Raw genomic sequence first — 16,554 nt, forward strand, 5'->3', positions numbered from 1 at the left:
AACGTGCTGTTCCAGGGACACTCTAACAAGTTTCACCACACAGAGACTCCACCGTGGGTGCTGTCATCAATTCTGTACCTGGGCAAACCCATGTCTTGCACGTTAAGCACCGCAGGCCCTGCAGGGATAGCAGATGTACTCAGAACACACACTGCCTTTTCTTATAGTATGTTCCAGTTAACATTTTCAAACACAAGTAAGGTATTTTTGTGTGTGTCTTTGGGGCGAGAAGTACTCAACATGCATTAATATCTTGCTCTATTAACAAAGCAACTATGGCAACACAATTATAGTTGCCAAGAGAATTTCTGAAACAAGGTTTAGTAGTTAATAAGCAGCCGGATGATGCCAGACTCATCTTCTAAGACCAGCCCGTATCTGTCCATTAGAACTTAATGTCCCAGAAACTTGTGTTGGCCGGTATTAAATAGCCTTCCTTTAGCCCAATTATCAACGATAAAAGCAATTTTCTAAATAATAGGTTAGAGTTGTACAAAATGCGGCCGGAGCACGGCTATGGCTCACAGCGCAACTATTAGCGCTGCTTTTGTTACGAGGCAATTTTCTCCATGTCAGAGATGAGAATCAAAATGTAACACGTGCGTTACCAAAATGGATAAACTACAGAAGCTGCCCACAGAAGACCCATCTGCCGCGTCCCCTGCAGCACACATGGAGCAGACCGAAGAATCTGCTGAAGTGAAATTTGTGTCAACACATTTCTGAAGCAAGCTGAACTTTTGTTTATTTATTTACTCCAAGCTGAGGTGATTAAAACCTCTTAAGGAATTATTTCCAGTGTAAATTAGTTTGTAAAATACAAGGATGATCATTTGAGGGAACGACACTGAGTTGGCAGATGTGCTTGCAGATCTTCTTTCCCTTCATTTGGAAAAACCAAAGACATATCCATGACTTCTGAAGCAGCTCCTCCTTCCTCCGGTTGCCTCCTTTCCCATCCTCGGGTCGGAGGAGGAAGCTCGTCTGCTTTGCTGTGACACAAACCTGCGGATTCCACCTGCATAGAAGATGTGCTCCCGAAACACACAATATCTGCTGACATCCTCTATTTCGGAAAGCAAGCCTTCGGCTCCCTTCCATTCGCAAAGCACTGAAAGCCTGTGATTACCACCAAGCACACATGCCCTTCTTGAAAAACACTAATAAAGCAAGAGACTGGGAGCAGGAGTGCTGCGGGCCCTGAGCAGTGCCCTGAGCTGGAAGCACCCAGCACCCATCTGGGAGCTCATGGCGCAGAGCAGGACAGGCTGGGCAAGGCAAACTGGTCTGTGTTGGGCAGATGGGACAAATGGAGCCTCACCAAAGGGATGAAAAATGCTTTCTAGTAAAGGAAACACAGCAGGGATACAGCACTGGGAGATCAGTTACATCACCAAAAAATCCACTTTCTCTGCAGGTGATCCAGACAAGCTCTAATGATGGAAAAGCCAGATTTTGACCAGGTTCCAAGCCACACATCTATTCTCAACATAGAAAATTTCACAGGATTGCAGAACATTGTCTGAAAGTCAACCTGCCCATCCCAAGCTCTGCTGCTACTGTCATCACTGGAGATGTGGCCCCTGCCCGAGCTTCAGTTCAAACCACTTCACACTTCATTTTTCCCTGGCACACTTTGTTCCTGGTAGCTGGCAGCTCACAGATCCTTTAACACATCCCACCTTTGACCTACTGCATCTTCCACAACTCCCTTTCATTGCAGACTCCAGTGCTGCTTCCCATGCAGTCAATCACAAAATACATAATGCCCCCAAAGAGAAAGACTGGGCCTTTATCTCTGGATTACATCTAGATTTCTCCTGATTACTCCTGACGCTGCTCCCCTTACGCTACAACACAAAATTGGATGCTGCCAGGTCCTCCAGCGACAAACTCACTTCTTAGAGGCTCTTCCCCAATGGATTTTATCAGGTCAACAGCCAGGATCTCAGCCCAAATGACCGCAGCTCCACACAAGCTGCAGGGCAGGATGAGGAACAGGCTCTCCCCACAGCCACGTTGGCACCAGGAGAAGCCCAGGAGAACCCAGCAGTGCTTTGCTGTGCCCAGGGCCAGCCCACACAAGGGGGATTCTGCCCATAACCATAGCAGAGCTGGGTGAAGCTGCCTCTGTGCAAAGCTGCCTGCTGCCCTGAGCACCTGGGGGGTCCCCACAAGCCACGGCTGTGCAGAGCCCACAGCACACACAGCTCTGTACGCGGTTAAGCCAGAGTTCATTAGTACTGAAATGTTTTAGCTACTCCTCAGCAACATTTCAGGAACAAGAAATGTACGAGGAATTTCTCAGAGTTAGCATCCTTTCTACAAGGAAATTAAAACAGCCGTAAGAAGTCTCGGCTCTTCATTTGAATGTTACATGAGAGATAAGGAAATGTTCTCTATGAAGTGAACATCTTAATAACAGATGGCTCGTATTTGGATCATTCTATCATAAATATAATATTCACCATTTGGAATAATATGAGCAGTACAGCTGTCCATCGTTCCCACGCAGAAATTTTTTTGTTCATTAAGTAAGGAAATCGAGTGCGGCAGGAGCACAGAAAACGGCAACACATCTTAAACGTCGACAGGGCGACTCTCCTAATAGCCTTGCTATTGATTAGAAAGCACAAACATGATCCTGCCAACCCGTCTGGAGCAAAGCCATCCGCCCCTGGCAGCAGCCCCAAATGGTTCCCCCATCTCATTGCTGTAAGAAGGGCCCGCAGTTTGGGAAGGACTGCTTTTCCCCTCCGTGTTTCTCTACATAAACCTCACAACTACCAAAGCAAGCAATAATTAAATTGAAACCTAATCTGTTACCTCTATGATAAATTATGAATTGCTGCATTATGGACACTGACTAATTCAGAAGGCTGCTAAATAAAACACATCAGTGTTCACAACCGCCTGAGCCAGAGCCACGTAATTTAATAACTCCAGCCTCGGACAGCCTCAGTGAGACCAGCACCAGGCTGTGCTCAGTAGAATCAGGCCCTGCAGGGAATAGGCACAGAAAGAAGCATAAATCTAAACTAGGGAAAAGATGACTCAGACATGGCTGTTAGTTAGAATGAGGTAGATGATAAAAATACCCTGAAGACGTAAGGAAAATTGCAAAAACACTAATTTGATTCTAAACCAGTACAACTGGGCCCACTTCCTTCTTTGTTGCCTAACCGAACCCTAAACCTGCAGCATTAGGGATGGGCCATAAGGAGCCAAGCAGTAGGGCTGCGTGTGCTTTGCACACCAGGCTGCCATAGGGCAGCAGTCACTGTTAGCACACCTGGTCACACTCTTACCCTTCCCTCCAACCTCCCCATTCTGGGGAATGCACCCTTTCTAAGTAGCCGGTGCTGAGATTGATAGGAAAAGAGTGAAAATCCTCTGAATTCTAAGGAAAGCCAGGAAAGTATGGCATTATTTAGTCCAAAAAGCAGATTGATAATTAGCTCCATATCAAGCTGAGAACAAAACACTGCAGTCTGCTCTGTGACTGCGAGCTCCTTCACAGCAGAATGTCTGCAGAAGGCCCAGGTGAACATTTTTCACTTCCAACAACAAATGCCTCTAAAGACAGGTGTTAATTTCTTTCAGGCTTTTGTACTGGATCAGAATAAGCTACCTCTAGCTTACTAGTTTGCAAAGTAAATTTCAGTTCAGAAGCTTCTTTTGGAAGTGGCATCTCCAACTGCCATTAGGTAACAGACACCAGTTTAACTAAAGACTGTTACTCAACAGGAATCTCTAGAAATAGTTTCTCTCTCAAATCACCTCCTCAAAATGTTTTGCATGGAGGCATAACTGAGGCCACGACCTTCACCATAAGCGGAGGGAACAGAGATGGCCCCCAACCACATCCAGTCCCAGCCACGAAGCTCTGTGCAGCAACCCACCCCTCTGGGAATGGGGCTGGACCCCCACAGACCTGGGGTATTTCCACTGTGCTCACTGCGCTATGAACAGCCTCCTCACCAGCCTGGAGTCCCAGAGCATTTTTCAGAAAATAAATAATAAACAAAAGTCAACCCGCAGCCTTAACGTGTTCCCATCTACGTCAGTGGTCCATCCAGGCAAAATGGAAACTGCCACTGAGAGCTTTGGAAAACCCTATTAATTAACAGCATGTCAAACATGCGAGGCACATTCTAATGATATATTGAAAGACATGTGCGTTCTAAGCTATTCCTTGTTAACTATGAAATGCAAAGTCATTGCCAATTTACCATTGCATGACAACATTACAGCCGCTTTCGTGTCGGCACAATAGGCTCAGACTTGAAAATAGATCCCTCAGAGGCAGAAAGTGATTAAGGGAAAATCAGGCAGAGCAGGCCGTTATCCTGGTGAGCAACAACTGATGGCACCCACTACTTCGAACAGAGAGCTCACTGTGAGCTTTAATGCACTGCAATACCTGAGGTTTCTAACTCGAAATAAATGAAGACAAACATTCATTTTTCCCTTATTTTTCTTAGCTCACTTCCCAAAGGTTCACTCATTCTCATTGACTGCTCTGTGCATTATTTATGTCATTTCCCTGCATTCAAGCTGCAAAAAATGAATGCAAAACCAAAGAAGCTGGAAGTTCACCATATTTTAACTTGGGTTTCAGCAACAAGGCTTCAGCTTGATAGCGTAACTCCAGTAACTGCATCGCACTCTAGCAGAACATCTTTGTTTACACCAAACGCACCACATAACATTCAGCAGTATATGAGGAAGGACTGTAGTGAAAATTGTACTGTAATTGTCAAAACAAACAAGCAACGCTTATTTTGCTCATTTACAAACACAAAAATGCATTGGAAACCAAAAAAGAGTGTGTTGGATGATGGATTTTAAGTGAAGCGGTGTGGCAAAAGAAGAAACATGGCCGTGGGCTACAGAGCTGGCTGAAGAGCATAGGGCAGCCACACTGCACACACAGCTGGTTCCGCAGCATAAGCACTGCACCAGCCTGTATGAGCTAAGGGAGCTGCCCTTATAGTACACGCAGTGAATCTTCTACAGAAGGCCCAGAATGGAGCCAGTGTGTGGCTGTTATGGGAACACACAAAACAACAGGATAGGCAACCCCAAGCCTTCACTCAAGTCCCTGAAAGAACTTTCCTCTTACTTGCTTTTTAATTAACCATCAATAATTAACATCACCCCATCAGCCTCAGCAGAGTGCCTCCTTAATGGTTTTCTCTACCCTCCAACTAAAGAACAGTTTAATTAAAGACCAATTCTCGTCAAGATAGCAGGTCTGTTCTTCTCCAGCACCAAGCCAAACAAAGACACTTCCAGTTGTTCCTATAATTAAATCTACATAAGCAATACTTTAAGTTTAGTGATTATCCTGCCTGTCTCCCTGTCTGTCCTTCCCCCACAGCAGCATGCCACCCAACACTGATCTCCACCATGAGGCACCACCAATGGTTCAGCCCCACAGTGATGGCAAATTTGGTCTCCCCTTCTTTCCTCTCTTTGTTTCTTTAGAAGTGTTGACAATGTCAGGATCCCGCTTGAAATCAGAGCCATCAGCATAACACACATGCCTGAAGCCTGAAGTGGAAAAAGCCAGCTATGCAGATGACATTCTGTGCTTCAATAATTAAACCAGAAACAGGAACAAACACTCACAGACTGCTCAGTGCGAACAGTGCAGCAGCAACTGGCCCGTTCCTTGTATCACTCCCTGCTGTAAATGTCAGCTTATTTTTGCTATTTTCTCTTCACGCTCTCTGACATTAACAGAGTAAATTTAGAAACAACAGACTATTCCTTTACATAGCAATACTAAACCTGTGGAAATCGGTGCCCTGAGATGCAGGCAGAGTCCCCAGCCGTGCTTATAGCTCTGTCGGGTTGTATTACCGCTGACATGCTGGCAGGCCAAGAGAGCAGTAGCAACCATGCCATTCCGCCACGGAACAAACTGAAGGGCAGGGATATTCCTCCCTGCTGCACTACGCTGCACAGCACCTCTCCACAGCTGCTCTAAGGCTTCTCGTGGAGCTGGGATGCACAGGAAGTTAGGGAATGATGTTATCTGCTTGAGAAAAATGAGAAAACAACGTTTTGGTCGCTTGCTACCGAACGGGAAGTCAGGGAGGAGCGGGGCAAGCGGCTGTGCAGCACCACGGACAGCGCCCGCGGGTCGCGCAGCCACAGTCCGGCCTGCGTGCGGGGAACACAGAGAGACCGCGGAGACACAGCGGTAATACAGCCTGTAATGTGCAACAGCGTCCCAGCTCCTGATATGCTATTACACAAATGCATCTCAGAGAGACGGAGCCCTTCTGGGGTAGGAAAGAAAGAAAAGGATGCTTTTGTATTAGAGGATAAGCGCTCACGGATATTCAAAGTTACGCAGAGCACACCGCTTGGAAAGGCTCTACCACCACCGTCGGGACAATTTAAACATTAATTAATAGAAAAGTTTTCAATATTAATAATTAACGCTGCTTTTCCAAGAAAAGTGAGTCACGTTAAACCCAGTAACGGTGGGTAATCGAAGCCCTCACATAGTTTTTGTGTGTACCCACAGAAGGCAACAAAGGCTGCTCTCAGAAAAAAAGAACGGAGCTGCCCACTTGTTGGTTAACTTCATGTTTTATGCAGAAACAAACGCAGAGCTATTGTGAACAAATGGTCGGGCTGCCGGCAGTGACTGGTGTGTGATTGATCCCATGCGCACAGGAAAAGGCCCTGTGCTATCATCACACAGAGCCCCAGCGCTGTTTGTGCCATGGGATCCAATCCCCACCCATAGCCTCGTGTGAGGAGATTTCTGACAGCACATTCTGGCTCTTTCCATCTCTCAAACTGAAGAGTGCAGAGGTGTGTCACCCTGTGCCCCAACCACACTGCCAGCACAGGAGCAGGGAGCTGTGAGCTGCAAAGGGCTCCTGCTGCACACCCCCTGCCAGTCCCTTGCACCAAACACCGCCCATTGCTGCACTCCATCACGTTTGTTTCACTGCATCTCCCTTCCCACAGGAATGGCCTCCCTGTTCCGAGCCGTTTCTGACATCACTGCAGGCTCCCACACCACCACCACCCCCCTGCTGTCAGTAACCTCACACCCGTGGCTGTGCAGCCACCCCTCAGAGCTTCCTACCAGCGTTCCCTCCTTTCTTCACCCTTCGTGTCCCGTCCGATACAGATGCAGAGCACTTGGGTTTCAAGAGAGGATTTGAGAAGAGCTGAGAAAGAATTCAGCAGCTGGGGGAGGTTGGGGGCGGTGCTTTTTTGTTTGTTTTCAATTCCAGAAGAATTCCAATGCGGTCTGAGACTGACAGAACCATTTTGGGGCAGAACCACCTTCACTGCTCAGCATCAAGTCTAAGCTTCATGGTTTACTACTTCTTTTTCCAAATACTTCAGTAAAGCTGAAGTTTCCTGTGGGGGCAGCAGATAACGGCCCTGAGCAAAGAGCCGGGTTTTCATCCAAAGAGGCTCTTACTATTTGCCACAGCAAAAAGAAGAACAAGACTGTCTTTCACATCCATTTCACTGCAGCTGGTAACGACCATTGAAACACTGGGGGAGAAAAGAAAAATGCACTGTCTGTACACAGACAGATGGGGCTGCACGTCTCTACTGCACCAGCAAATCCATAGGGTCAGGTGCACCCAACACCTTCCCTGTGTGTGAAGGTGAGCACACACCAACCCCACAGCGGTGCAGTTCAGATACACTTTGATATCATCATCTGCAGGTCCCTAAGAAACAGTTTATCCAAAAGAACTGCCATGGGAGACACACTTACCAAAAATGCATCTTGCTTGGTTTTTTTAGTGTTCATTCACTGCAGCTCAAATAATGCTGCACATGTCATAACTATAGATTTAAGAGTGGCTCCTGCTGCAGCTTCCTGCTCTAGCATTTCATTCCACTCAAGCACCATGAAGAAAATTTCGGTAAGAAAACTAAGAAAACACACGTCCATGAAAAAGAGCTGGAGCTGTTCCCTAATGCTCAGTTCTTGGCAGCAAAACAGATGAGTTCCACAGAGATGCACTTAATGCCTGCAATGATGTCCTCAATGCGTGCACATGATGGAACCCCCAGCGCTGGTCCTCTTGGCAGCTCAGTGCTCGATCCCACATGGGGCACTCAGCAACTGCAGGCCTGGCTGCCTCACCAGGCAGGCAATTACATACGTGCATTTTAAAGGCTGATGAGTTCTTTATTTATTCACACGATGATGCGAGCAGCGTGTGGTATCTGCATATACATTGTACTTGCAGCTAATTCATACATTCCCCAGTTAAGATAGCATTCCACACGACAGTGCTGTCAACACAATTATGGTGACTCGAAAACAAACTCTGGATTTTCCCCCTCAGTAGAAGCACCAGTGCAGCCTGCAGCACACACGCGGCCCCGCAGTGCTATTTTAGGAACGCAGTCCTATCTTTGTCCTGGCAGTGATGAGCAGCAGACACGCGCTCCCAAAATACCTTCAGAGGGAGGAAGCAGTGCGCTCTCCATCAGCAGTGCCTCAGCGCTATGAGAAACAGCCCACAGCACTCTGACAAACTGCTGGAGAAGACGGCCAGCATCAGGGGCTGCTGTGGTTTGGAAAGGAGAAAGAACTGCCCTCCAGCCTGAAGGGAGAAGGGGAAAACCTTCAGAGCTGCTGAACCAAGCACAGAAAAGCACTACGCTGAGGCTAGAAGGAACACCAAGTTAAAATCGCTGGTTAAGTTTTATGGAGGGGCAAACAATTCAATTGCTTGTTGCTGTTACTTGGCATTTGGACAAACAGAAGCAATTTGTCCCAGTTAAAAGAAGCCTGGTTACAGAATTCCACACACTGATCTCTGTATGAGAAAGCCGTGGCGAAAGATGCGTGTTACCAGTGCACTGTGCATTAATCGATCCCTCAGCTCTGCTCCTGCCACCACGGTGCTTGTTTTGACACCTGCTCACAATTTCTCTCACGTTGGCATCTAACATGTGATAAAAGCTGATCAAACCAAAACAAACAGCAAACACCAGTGTCCTGGAACACAAAGCGTGTGCTGTGCCACACACAGCGCCCGAGCTGCACACAGACCTGCCCTGCTGTCATGGAGTTACCATGAGACCTCTGCACAGCACTGACATTGCAACATCCTCACCTGCCCACCCCCAGCACTCTGCCCCACTGTACGGAGCAGCTGCACACCAGCACTGCTGCAGAGCACTGTGTGCTGTTCTACAATCACAGAACCATGCAGGCTGGAAAAGCTCCCTGAGACCCCCCAACCCCATCGTGCCACTGCCCAGCCCCTCAGTGCCACATCCCTGCAGCTCTGAGCACCTCCATGATGGCACTGCCCACCCCTGGACAGCTGTGCCAGCACCTGGCTGTTCCCTGCAGCAGATATTGCTCTGATACCCAACCTGACCCTCCCTGGTGCAATGTGATGTCATTACCTCTCATCCTATTGCTGCTATCTGGGCCAATCCCTACCTCACCACAACCTCCCATCAGGAGCTGTAAGCAGCAATGAGGTCCCCTGTGCCTCCTCCACACCCAACAACCCCAGCTCCCTCAGCCATTCTCCACACACTCTGTACTCCAGACCCCACACAACTCTGCTGTTCTCTGGGCATGCTCCAGAACCTTGATGTCTTTCTTGTAGTGAAGGGCTTTACTCTCTTCCTACAACACAGACCTCATTTGTGAACAGGCACCACTTCCCAGCTCATATCAACAGCTCAAGCCAACACTGTCTTCCCTGGAAGTGCTCATTACTGGTTAAAGGTGCAGTGATGTATGACAGTAAACAAGCACAGCCAAGGTCAAAGCCAGGCAGGACCTCACTGACTGCTGGTGCCGCCAGGGCAGGCGTGGGGCTGAAATCTGGCTGAGGGCCCGTCTGCTGGAGCCTGGAGAAAACCCAGAACCAGGCCTGGAACGTGAAGTTACTGGGGCTGTTTGCCTGTGAATTATTCATTTCATGACAACATGCAGTACTGAGCCTTTAAAGTGCAAATTACTCGGGACCAGGCTTTAGCCTTACTTTCTGCAGAGCAAAAAGCACATTCTCCCACAGTGCAAACAACCCAAGCCTAATATATATTATTTTCTGCATTTCCTACTTTCTAGTCTTGCCTGCCGGCTCCCATTAACTGGGGTTCCAGGAAAACATGCAGCACATTGTCTTTCCAATGGATTGTGTGACAAACGTTTTACAAGGTCATTTAGCACTCCTGGTATCACAGTTCAAAAGAAAAGACCTTTCACATGAGATACAACACCTTACTGACAGTGCAGGATAACATGAGATGCTGACAGCATGGCAGAAAGATGGGCCCACCGACAGCCCGATCCAAGAGGTAACTGTGCTTCCACAGCAACTCGCAGCACACGAAGACCAGCAGCACAGCCATCAATATGCTTGGGCAGATTTAATTCCTGCTCAGTTGTCATGGCAGTGGCTTGTGGGTGTTTGCAATATGCACTGCCAGGGAGTGTCACACCTCAGCAGCACACTTGCTATCCAATGCTTCGAAAGTGCTTTTTCTACACTAAAATAGTACAGAAAATAGTAGTAGCAGTGAAAACCATTTGCAAGGAAAAGATGTGCTCATGACACACCCGGAGACCTCCGAGGTATGTACACACACCGCACTACCTGTGCAGTCAGCAGGAAAGAGATTTCAAAGGAACCCGGCTGACCCTGCCAGCCTCCTGCACAGAACAGCCAGCTGACACGCACAGCTTACAAAACCAGCCCCACTCCCTCAGCAGCCAGCACGTATGCAGCTCCGACCTCACTGATTTCTGACCTACCCCATAGAAAACAGCTTGCTCTCAGCAGTCAGAGCTTCAGCCCAAGTCTTTCACTCTGACTTTTGTCAGTATATTCAGGTACTAAAATCAGAAACACGTCACAATCCTTTAAATAACCACTGAAGTGGTTCTAAGTAAGTACTTCCCCCATGCTCTCATACTGCATAACCCATCTATACCAGTAACGTTAAAGTACGGTGCTAGGAAGTGTCTCAGGTGCCAAGTTCCAACATACCACAATGATTTCTCACCAATTCAATGTTTTCCTATTTACTGCTGATCACAGAAAACAGGGGTTGGAAGGGACCTCTAGAGATCATCGAGTCCAACCCGCTGCAAAAGCAGGTTCCCTACAGCACAAAGCACAGCTCAGCATCTAGGTGGGTCTTGAATATCTGCAATACATGCTCTCCTCACACTGTAAGAGCCTGCTGCAGGTTAACGCAGAACTACTTGGAGCACACAAACTCTGCTGTACCCACAGAGCCAAACAGGCTATATTTTGAACCACAAATGATCAGCTTCCAGAACTGCTATTTGGGCTGTGAATACGTCAGTAAGCGGTGTCCCACTTAATTACAGCGGCTGGCTAACCATTGCCCACAAGGACTCAGAGCACAGTTGGACCAGCGGGCTGAAGTCAGAACAGCACTCAGCACCCACACCTCTCCGCTGGTCCAGGTGTGGGAAAAGCCCCCGAAGAACCACAGGGAGGTGACTCAGCACATCAACATTCTGGGACTCAGATCTCGCTGCTTAGCAGTGCTCAGAGCTGTCTGATCCCACACATCCCAAGCAGTTTTGCTTTTCCATAACTGTCACCTAACACAATTCCTGAGGAATTAAAGTGGGACAGGAGAAGAGATGCTGACATTTATCCTCTCCTGTTAGGAGACACTAAGGTGCTCACAAGCCACACGCCCTCTATTAGGGAGATGAGGGCTGAAGCACATCCTGGCTATCAGCACTCCTCCCTCACAGCTCACTGTGCACACATACCCACACACAGGCACAGAAGCGCTCAGGATTCACTTTTCTGTCAGCACTGCCTGGTCCAGTTACCTCCCTGTGAGCTGCACATCACACAGCAGGTAGTTATTATCCACACTTAGTGTGTGCTCTGCTACAGGAGACCTGGGCCAAGGCAGTAAAACCATTCCACAAGAAACAGACACTGAAAAGGAGCCCCTCTCCACGTCCCTATGCACAGGGACTGCGCGTGCAGCACAGCAGGCACTCACCCTCTGGATGAATGTGATCACCACCGTGCGAGAATGACACCAGCCATAGGTGGTTGTAAGGAGCTCATCGCATCACAAAGCATTAAATCACAAACAAATCGACTCCTCTCACTTCCAGGGTCATACCTTTTAACTTATCAAAGCTGACATTCTGCACTGCAAGCACAGACTGACACTACCTGCACCTCCATGTGCCAAGTACCCACTACCTGTTTTCTCCTATTTGAAAACTGCCAGCCTGGGGTCTCAGTACAACCTGGCACCACACACAACAGCTCCTGTTCAGCTCTATTTAACTGCACTTGTAGCCCCTGGAAAACTCAGCCACAGGCACCAGGGGAAGCACTAACAGACTGAGGTCATCACACAGGTAACATAACAGGGCAGGGAGCCCCATCCCTGGAGCCATTCAGACCCCTGGGATGTGGGCAGTGGGCACGGTAGGGGTGGGCTGGGGGTCTCAGGGGGGTCTTCCAGCCTGAAAGGTTCTGTATTTCAGTTATTCTAACGTGATTAAGATGTTTAAGCTCCTAAAAGCACGTTCTTCAGTGCTATTCTCAGTCCACAAACAGATTCTGCTAAACAGACTGTAGTGATTGATACCTTCAGAGAACAGACAAAGTATCAGTTTGATCTGACATTCTACCTGGATCTTTACTTTTCTCTGACCTGCCTTTTCCATCCCAACAAAGCCAGCATCCCACAAACTGCAGTCAGATTTGTTAACTTTTCCTTATTTGACTTCAGGAAAGCAGCCTCAGCTGCCCTTAGGGCTGTTTCCACCTGGCCATGTCAAAGCCCAGCGGCCAAGAAGTTCCGATGGGGTGAAGAGCCGCCTGCTCTGGGCAGGACGGGCAGCAGGAATGTGTGACAAGAACCTGTCTCCGGGTAAACTGTGCTCCAAAAAAAGCCACGGATCTGCAAGAAGATCCTTTATAATAATAGAACACAAAGAAACAAATGACAATACTGAACACAGCTTTTCTGACACCTCCTTGCAATTCTCACTCCCTCCTCCTCCCCCCCAGACACTTACTTAGTTACCACTTTAATACAGAAAGCCTTTATTCTTCTTGTTTTTAAATAACAGGCAGCAAATGCATCTGTGCTCCCAACCCACAGGCAAGCAAGAGTCAGGGTGCAGTCGCATCGCCCAGCCCTGCGCTGCGTACCTGCAGAGCTGAGCTGCTGGGAACCCCCATCCAGAGCAAGGCTTTGGAATGAACGAGGTGAAGCCAGCAGAGCAGCCCTGAGCGGCAGTCAGGTCACAGTGCTTGGTGTGGAGGCAGACACAGGCCACATGCAGCTGCTGAGACTAACACTGACCACGACAAAAATACTTGGGCTGCCACATTAACACCCCGTAAACCTGCTGCAAAGGTAAGGCGGTGCCACCATGTAGGCAGGGAGCCCAGCACAAGCCAAAGGTAGAACAGCCTGGCGGGGAGTGCTGGGTGACTTAGCAATGCTCACCTGTAAGCTGTCTCTAACACAGCTGGGTCAAAGCATTCCTGTTAGCTTCACAACAAGACTGTTCTGCGTTTGGGAAAGCAAACAAACTAACTAACATAGAAACAAACCAACGACTTGTTTGCTCCTTTCCCAGAGCGAGGACAAAATACTTCTTGCCCCCATTAACAAACATCCGAACACCACAACACACGGGCACTGTGCAGGGAAACCTCAGTGCCTCTGCTCCAAAGGGAGCCTGGGGGAGGGACTGGAGGCACCGGGCTGTGCCACCTCTGCTTCTGTGAGCCAGCTCCTGGGCCAGGCAACAAGGCTTCTAAAGGTTTGCATGGTTACAAATAAGAAACCCTACCAAACCCTTGCAGAAGGGGATCCATTCATCCTGATGTGAAACAGTTCATGGAGATAACGACCTGCTCACTACCATACACATGGAGGACTCCTACAACCCGCCTCAGCTGCAGCACATCGCAGCTTTGGGAGCACTCAGTCCTACGGGGTTGGGTTTGTTGTATTTTTTAGACCTTTTATTTTTCTCCTTTACTTTTTTCCCCCTCTCTTACACCCCTTTTTCTCTGCTCAGCCCTGCCCAGCACTTCTGGCACCACAGCCTCTCATCCCTGAGCAGCAGCACCCAAATGGACACGTTTCTATCAGCTGCTGTCTGTGCACTGGGAGCGCCTGGTGCTGATACAAAGATGTCAGAACCCATCTCTGCACGTACTGCTGCCTTCAGGAAGCAAAAAAGCCAAGCACGGTGCTGCCCTCCTATCACAGTCAGCTTTCCAACCGCTTGCATCCCAGCTCCGAAAGCCTCGGAAATACTTCAAAGATTTTACCAGCAAACATGAAACAGCAAAACACGTGCTGCAGTTCTGCACAGCACCAGGAACATGAGACTCAGCAGGAGGCAGGGAGCTGCTCCCCGGGGGGTTCGGATCAGCCTGAGCAGTGCTAACAGAAGCAGCTGCAGTCGGGGCAGTGCAGGGCACAGAGTGCAGCCCGAGGGCAGCAATGAACAGAACACTGCTGTCAGCAACAGCCTGCTCCGTGCAGGTGCTGCACAGCCCCGGTGCCCAGATGACTGCAGGAAGGCTGAGCAGGGCTGCACCGCTGCTGCACCCAGCACTGCCTCAACCCCTGAAAAACGAGACGTCCTGCAGAGAACAGGACACCACACTGACAGAGCTGGAGGGAGCGGACAGGAGAAGGAGATGACAGACTCCAACAGACGGGGTTTTCCCTGGGATCACGGACCTGCAGCACTCAGTGCCACGAGTAATTGGAGCGCAGCAGGCTGGGGCCTCAGGCTGCAGTCTCACAGCAGGACAGCACGGAGCAGCAGCAAGGGGCCTGAGTTGGGCAGGCAGCTCCTGGCCCATGGAACACAGCCTGCCTTGTGTGCAGCACCCAGCCCAGAGCCCTGCCCGAAGCAGCCAGGCAAGGCAGCACCAAGCTTGTCTGTACCCTAACCTGCACGTGTCGGCAGATTTAGCTGAGGGCAATCTCTGCACCTTGTGTTATTACTCATATGAATAAACGTCCACCTTCTTTTCACATGAACCCTTCCACAACTGAAAGGAATTGGCTGCTGGATGAGGGCAGTTGGGCTCTTGTATGCGTATCACTGGGAAGCCATAGGCTTAACGTCATGTCCTAACCTATCCATTTTTTATATTCTTTATTATTGTTTTACTTAACATTGTCAGTGCTGGCAGCCGTTCTGCACAATGTCACACTCAGAGCCCAAGTATTAACTGCCTCCTGTACCTCGGGAACTTATTGGAATGTCTTAAGGGATCTCCATAGCAACCATGCTGCGCAGCAAATAGGCGTGCAGCCGAGCACCACCACGGAGCAACGAAGCAAAGCAGGCAGCACCGAGCAGCAGTGTCACTGTGCATCGCAGAGCTCTGCTCACAAGCACCGTTATCGGCGCCAGCAGCTTTTGGCCAACGGCCGCTCGCCCGCAGAGCTCCGTTTCCCCACGCTGGCTGCACGCGGGCCCAGCTCAGAGCTCAGCGTTGTCTGAATTCAGGAGCAAAGTCCCCAGCTCGCACGCTGCCACTTGCATCGCTCCCCGCTCCTGCCGACGGCCCACATCCATGACCGAACACGTCGGCACGCAGCACAGCGCCCCGTGAAGCCGCGAGGCTGCGCGTGCAGGGGACTCGGGGCTTTGCGGTGCTCCCTACAACGCCCGTTGTTTCACACTCAGCCCGCAGCGCACCGCTCCGCCACTCGCGGGACTGTGACACGCAGCTCCTCTAGACTGTGACACGCAGCTCCTCTGCACTCCAGCAGCAAAGCAGACAAACGAGAGCGAACACCGCCCCGCCGTCGGCTCCCCGTGCCCGCCGGTTCTGCCCGGCCCGTCCCGCTCACGGCCGCACCCGCCGCTACCCGCACCCCGCTGCGCTCCAACGTTCCGTCCCGCAGCCCCGCGTTGCCGTTCCGACCCCGACCCGCGGCACCAGAACTTTCCCGGCCCGCCCGGCCGCTCCCCGCGGACCCGCCCGGTACCGCAACAGGTGCGGGCGGGGCACTCACCGTCCTCCCGCTCGTCGAACACGGGTCTCTTGGAGGAGGAGGCGCTCGCTCCCATCCTCTTCTTCCACTTGCCCCAGTGGAACATCGGGCCGAGCGGATGGCATGCCCCGCGCGCCGCTCCCCGCCGACCGGCGGCTCCCGCGAGAGGGACGAACGTGCCCCGAGCAGCCGCTCAGCCGCCCCGCAACCCGGAACCGCCCGCCCGCATGGCAGCCCCGCTCCTCCTGCCCGCGGCAGCTGCCGCAGCGCGGCGGGGACGGCGAGCGCGGCCGGGCGGGGCGGGGCGGGGCGCGGGAGGGCCGGGAGTGGCGGCACGCAGCGCCCCCGGCGGATGGACGGCAGCGGAGCTCGCAGGTGAGATGGGGGCACGGCGCGGAGCCGCACGCAGCCCTGACACAGCCCTGACACAGCCCTGACACAGCCCTGACACAGCCCTGACACAGCCCTGACACAGCCCTGACACAGCCCTAACACAGTCCTGACACAGTCCTGACACAGCCCTAACACAGC

At 50.5% G+C, this 16,554-nt stretch overlaps 1 protein-coding gene across 2 annotated transcripts in view; it reads right to left on the reverse strand.

Moving 5' to 3' along the window:
* Positions 1 to 16,319, reverse strand: part of STK32C (serine/threonine kinase 32C) — a 54,312-nt gene extending 37,993 nt beyond the window's left edge. Inside the window, exon 1 of one of the 2 annotated variants that reach the window (XM_072340202.1) lies at positions 16,045 to 16,319. Coding sequence is in view for 1 of the 2 variants with exons in the window: in XM_072340201.1 (XP_072196302.1) it covers positions 16,045 to 16,129 (85 nt within the window). In the remaining variant the exon portion in view is untranslated. The remainder of the gene's footprint in view (positions 1 to 16,044) is intronic. The other variant, XM_072340201.1, reaches the window with a different exon arrangement.
* Between the last annotated feature and the right edge of the window lie 235 nt (positions 16,320 to 16,554).

The sequence above is a fragment of the Excalfactoria chinensis genome, chromosome 6, assembly GCF_039878825.1.
Source record: "Excalfactoria chinensis isolate bCotChi1 chromosome 6, bCotChi1.hap2, whole genome shotgun sequence".
NCBI classification, from domain to species: domain Eukaryota; kingdom Metazoa; phylum Chordata; class Aves; order Galliformes; family Phasianidae; genus Excalfactoria; species Excalfactoria chinensis.